At 30.6% G+C, this 5,831-nt stretch overlaps 2 protein-coding genes across 2 annotated transcripts in view; one reads left to right on the top strand and one right to left on the bottom strand.

The window, feature by feature from the left end:
- The window catches only part of LOC123009692 (neuropeptide SIFamide receptor-like), a 63,580-nt gene that overhangs the window by 50,092 nt on the left and 7,657 nt on the right, over positions 1 to 5,831 (top strand). The gene's annotated exons all lie outside the window — the stretch shown is intronic.
- On the bottom strand, positions 926 to 1,404 carry LOC123009694 (cuticle protein 63-like). The gene is made up of 2 exons (XM_044406170.1): positions 1,364 to 1,404; positions 926 to 1,304 (listed from the first exon to the last, which is right to left on the bottom strand). Exons 1-2 carry the CDS (start codon positions 1,373 to 1,375, stop codon positions 1,011 to 1,013), a joined length of 306 nt encoding a protein of 101 aa, XP_044262105.1. The 5' UTR covers positions 1,376 to 1,404; the 3' UTR covers positions 926 to 1,010.

The raw sequence follows: 5,831 nt of genomic DNA, 5'->3' as shown, positions 1-5,831 counted from the left end.
AAGCCATAAAATTAAGAAAAAACACTGAAATGAAATAAATTGATCTGTTAGTAGTAATCTCAAGAGCAACTTATTTATACAAGAGTTAAAATTGAAAAGTTTTAAAAACTTTATCCGCAAACGTCACAAAAGTGTCCACTTTTGGAGTAAAAATTCTATTTTTGCTCCTAAGCGTTTTTACTTTTACCATGACATTATTGAAATTCACCAATGTTGTTTCTTTCTTGGATCTTTCACTGCTTCAGCAATTTCTATAGAAATATCACTATCACTCCTAATAACATAATACAGGGTGTGTCAAAACTCGCGCCCCAGAATTTTTTTTTAAGTGAGATAAGGTATCAGGAACATGGAAAAAATATTTAAAAAAATTTATCTTATTTATTTTATATACCTAAATAAATTTTTTTGACATTAGACCATTTTTTATGTCTATTTAATACTTAATACTGATGATCTTGTATATGTTTTTTTTTAAATTATTTTGTAAAGGTACAATAATTTTGCCAATAAAAGCCACAAATAACATTAAACAGAGTTACAATTTAGAATACAGCTTCCTTATTTCCTCTTGCAATAGCCTATAGCAAAAGCACTTGGAAAATTATTTTTCCAATGGAACTAAATAGAGTCAAAGTGCAAAAACACTCATAACTTCGAAATTTTTATAGACAGAATTTTTTAACATTTTCTTCCATGTTCCTAGTATCTTACCTTAGATGGTATTTTTCTCTGGGACGCGAGTTCTGGCGCACCCTGTATACCTTGTATTATTCATACTTTTATAGTAATTTATTAAATTTAATAACACTTTCCAATTTTGTATTGTATGTTCTCCCTTATTATTTTTTCTAATTAAATATTCTTTAGGTTTTTGCTTTAATTTACACTCAAAAGTTCATAATTTGCAAATAAAAAAATCATGTGTTCTTATTAAATTTGTATTTAAAGACCTTAGACATAAATAAATATTTTACAAGTGAGGATCACAGCCATGTAGAGGTTAGCACCTAATGGTAATGGACTCCATGGACGGCGTGGACGGAGTGGACAACGGGGGCGGCATGAACAACTGGAACATGTTTAACAATGGGGGCGGCGTGGACGATGGGAGCGGCATGAACAACAGGAGCGGCGTGAACAACGGGGACAGCAGCCTTAACAGCGACAACTGGAGCTGGGTGAGCAACAACAGCGTGGTGGCTGGAGACGGAATGAGCAACAACGGGGGTGTGCACCACTGCGGGGGCGGCTACAAAACCGGGGGCGGCGTAAGCGCAAGCCAAAAGGGCGAAGAAGGCTACCTTCATTAAGAAAAAAGAAGAGAATGTTAACGCGTATTTTAATATTTTTTTTCTCTTACCAATTTGTACATTTTGAAGGGTTGTTTGTGCTTTAGTGGATCTGAAGCTTGTGTTTGTGATGAAAATTTGGTCGAATTTATATTGATCGAATTCGGTGATTCCCCACTTTTTTGTAGCCTTGTAGTAAATCTCTAACCTCTTCAGAATTTCAGTGACGATGAATAATTAATTAAAATGTACTAAATTATCATTAAAATAGTTTTCGGTTGTGAAAAATTGAGCTGATGGTTTTAGAGAAGGGAAAGTTCTAATTAGAACTTTAGCAACCTTCGGACTAGAAAAAATAGCAACCAAATGAACATGAGGATGGCAAAAACTATCGTTTCAACACATTCTTATTTACAAAAATAATTTTTATTTTTAAAAAACCAAGCAGACGTGATTCGAAACCATAATTTTAAATTTAATTAAAGAAGTGATTTAAGCAATATTTTTTACACACTTTAAAAAAAGATAAACTGGAAATCTCCTGCCCTTAGCCAATATTTCACTTCTTATTCTACCCCTGAGGACATTTAAATGGCGCTGGCGTATGATTTACAACGCAAAAATCTCGTTTTGCCAATAACAAATTGTAATAAAAATTCACTTTTGCTTTTATCTTAATTGTCTCAAAAGTCAAAAGAGCGTTTCGCACGAAACTTTCAATCTTCTAATACAAAAGTAAAAACGCATTTAATTTCCAATTTGTACAAAAACAAATCCAATGTCAAGGATTCCAAAAGCCCGGAAATCCGTTCAAGCTTCACGCTTCATCAATCTATTTACGTTAACCGAATAAAATAATCACAGACACACTCACGCAAACAATTCTCGGAAAATCTGAGGACAACGTCCGGAAGAAACAAACAGGAAATAAGTTATCCCCAAAGTGAAAACTTCCGGAGTTTCCTTCATTAAATATCGGGAGTTATTGAAATTATTTGGAATTAGTTCAGGTTCATCGCTTCCCAACGAACTTGCTGAAAGTTCAATTGGTTTTAAATTTGCGACTCGAGTATGGTCGAGGGCTTTTATATTTAATTAGATTCGGGAAATGTTCAAAAAGAGCCAATTAAAAAAAAACGCAAGCTCCCGTAAATAAAAAACGAAACAGAATTAATTACAGAAAATATTTTTATTCGAAATATAAACAAAAATAACGTTTTTAACGACGGAAGTACAGGCCATGGTGGTGGTGGTGGAAACCATAGACTAGAGGAGCTGCATGCACCACATGGGCGGTGTGGACGATGGGGGCGGCGCGAACTATGGGCACTGAGTGGATGGAATGGGCCACAAGGGGAGCCCCGATAAAGCCAGCGGTGGCACAAGCCAAAAGAGCAGCAAAGCACAACTGAAATATAAAATATTTGTACTCGTTTTATTAATTTTTCATTAAACTTACCAATTTGTACATCTTTGATGTTGTCTTTAGTTGACTGATAATTTATTTTGCGATTTGAGGGTTTATATAGCCAAATTTAGAGGGTTTCTTTTATTACCATAAACTAGTTTACCTTTAATTTATATTTTAGAGAAAATTATTCGAGGTAAAAATTTTAGAATTTTCATAAAAATGTGAAAAATTGAAGGATGATATTAAAGTAATTAATTATTATTTAAAGGACATGGTAAGGTTTCTAATCATAATATTCCGTATATTAGACTGCCAATGTTACAAATTAATACCTCCTGCAAATAAATCATATTAAACAAGCTACTTTACTCAAAGCAAAAAATATTAAATTTCAAATTGTTGACTTTAAGAGAATTTTGTAAATTAAATTTAAAATCATCAATAAATTTTATCTTCTTTAAAATTTAAGTCTTCGACCAAATTCTAATTCATTTTCGAATGACAACAGTGAAAAATCTAAATCATCAGTTATCAAATTTTTATTTTTGCCTCAATTGGTGTAAGAACAACATTACTTAATTAATTATTTTGCAGTCCTAATTAGTTTTTAACAATGAAATTTGTTTATCTGCCTTCTTACTTTAATAATATAATTATTAATTTTATAGCAGTAAAATAGGTATAATTTTTAATATTATTTAATTTCAAAAAATAAAATTTTATTTTCTTTAATAAAAAATCTATCTAAAGCCCACCTAAAAATACCTTGTACAAATATAACAATTTTTTTGTTTATCCTGTTCTACATTTAATGTTTTTTTTAATAAAGAATATAATAATATGTTAACAGGTTATTTATACCCATAATTTATATAAATCCATAAATTCATGAGACTTATTATTATTATTATTATACAAGTTCAAGTCATTGACATTTAGACAATACAATTGTTTGTCTATATTTGGCCATCCAGTGATTAAGAAACTTAGAAATTTGAAAAGTTAAAGTTAAAACGAGTCATGTTTCCATCGTCAAGGTAAATAACTTCGAGTTAAAAAAATAAGTAATAATTTTTATAAGATGATTCAAAAAGGAAGTGTTGAAAAAAATTGTAAACATTCAATACATCAACAACAGTTTAATTTGTCTTAGCCTGAGGAAAAACACGAACCCATAATTAAAATAATATTTTTCAGTTTTCCATCACTGACATTTAAATTTCCTTGAGCCACAGTCGGAAACTGTCAAAATTTCGCTTTAAAATCATTGAAGCAAATCGAAAAAAATGGCATTTGAAGCCTGATTCTGGAACGCGAAAGGATCGATTTGCATATTTTTTGTACTTGATAATGCAATTATCTCGGATAAATCACTTCGAACCTTTCAATTACCAACAACAAAGATCGTTTATTAGAAATAGTTTGACACTTGGCCTTAGTTGAAGAGACTCAATGCCACAGCATTGTGCCCAACACAATACCACTGACCCACAATCTGAACTTGATGGGACGAGATGATTAATATTTTATTGTAGCCACTTGAAGGCGTGGAGCGTTTAATTATAAACACTCGGTATAAAAATGTGTTTATTTGACCTGCTTCGTTTCGTACTCAAGGACTCTGGTAGAAAATTTTCGAAAATCTTGTTAGGGCGGACACGAGGTCTGGCTTACATAACTTAGAAGATTATAATTTTAAATTAATTGCGATTTGGTGACCCAATTGTTTCGTGTTTATTTGAGCAGAAATTTGTGAAATTTGACCTTCGGGGAATCCCCTCTTGCAGCAAAATATTATTTTTAAGTGCACTTTGCAACGATTTAAAACTCACGTTTTATGTTTCACGGGATGCGAAGACGGCAAGCATTTGAAATTATTTTCCCGTGTAATTTTATTCAATGCCTCCGACCCTTTCTGATGAAATAATTTATGAGATTTGAATGCAACTTTACACCGCTGTTATTTTTAAATTTATCGACTATTTAGAGCGTTATGGGAGTATAAAGCCGCCAGATAGATTATCGTTTACCTGATTTATTGACACATCAGACATTCATCTAAAGAGTGAAGTTATATGTAGGTTATCATGTGGTCATAATTTCTAATCGGTTTTGAACAGAGTTGGCAGTGACAAATAACAGTTTCAAAGTATGTTTTGCGGCGAGTCCTTGGTGTTGGTGCAAATGGAGCAGAAAGATTTATTTAAAACAGTTTCAACTAAATTTTCGCAACAATAAAACTGTACGTTTGTTTTTGTTCATTTATTCCAAAAAATAACCTGTACGTGATTTAGATGAATCACCCTGTATCTCAATATTCAAGATCTTACAATTATTTTAAAATCTTTTTCTAAAAAAATTACAATTTTCCTACATTTACTTTTTATTGGTAGCACTGAAACTTTCCATTATTTCTAAGACACCGCTACACAAGCCGTCCTATAAACATTAAGTTGATTGCTTCTTTTGTAAAAGATACATTTTGTTAAAAAACTAATTAAGAATGTTATCTTTTTCTTTTTATGTTATTTTTTTCTTCCTTATTTTAAAATTCTTTAGTTTCTGAATATTCTTTCTTTGTTTCTTTGGTTGTCTTTTATTTGATTTTTTTTTATTTTCCAAATGTTCATTTTATAATTTAGATATTTACAAATAAGCATTGTTGTAAATTTTTGTTTTTTAATACCTACATTTTTTAAAAATAATAAAAAGTTAATGTGAGATTTTGCAAGAGCAAAAGTCTTTGGAACATCTGTATATGGATTACTCTTTTTAACTACTGAATTACTAAAATTTTATTTTTCTGATGTTCCAGAAATTACGATTATGATTAAGAAAGAATCGCGTTTTCCAATTTTAAGTGTTTTTCATTATTTTTTCAGATCCATTTGGTTGGTTTTATATAATTTCATATTTGTACGTAGGCTATTTAAAACAAATCAAACAAAACAAATCCTTTTCTAGTCTAGACTAGCATAAATTTATGTGAATCAGAAATTGTTAAACAGTTCAAAACCAATTCTTTATTTTGTTTAAACAAAATTCTTCTTTCTGGTAGAATCAAAATTTAAATAGAAATAATTTTGATCAAAAATATTTAAACATGTGAATACCTAACTGTTTCAAGC

This window comes from Tribolium madens, unplaced genomic scaffold (genome assembly GCF_015345945.1).
Source record: "Tribolium madens isolate multiple individuals breed KSU strain unplaced genomic scaffold, Tmad_KSU_1.1 Scaffold_7;HRSCAF=85;Tcas5.2_LG10, whole genome shotgun sequence".
Lineage (NCBI taxonomy): Eukaryota > Metazoa > Arthropoda > Insecta > Coleoptera > Tenebrionidae > Tribolium > Tribolium madens.
Note: the sequence above shows the minus strand (reverse complement) of the source record. Positions and strands in the feature narration are given on the sequence as shown.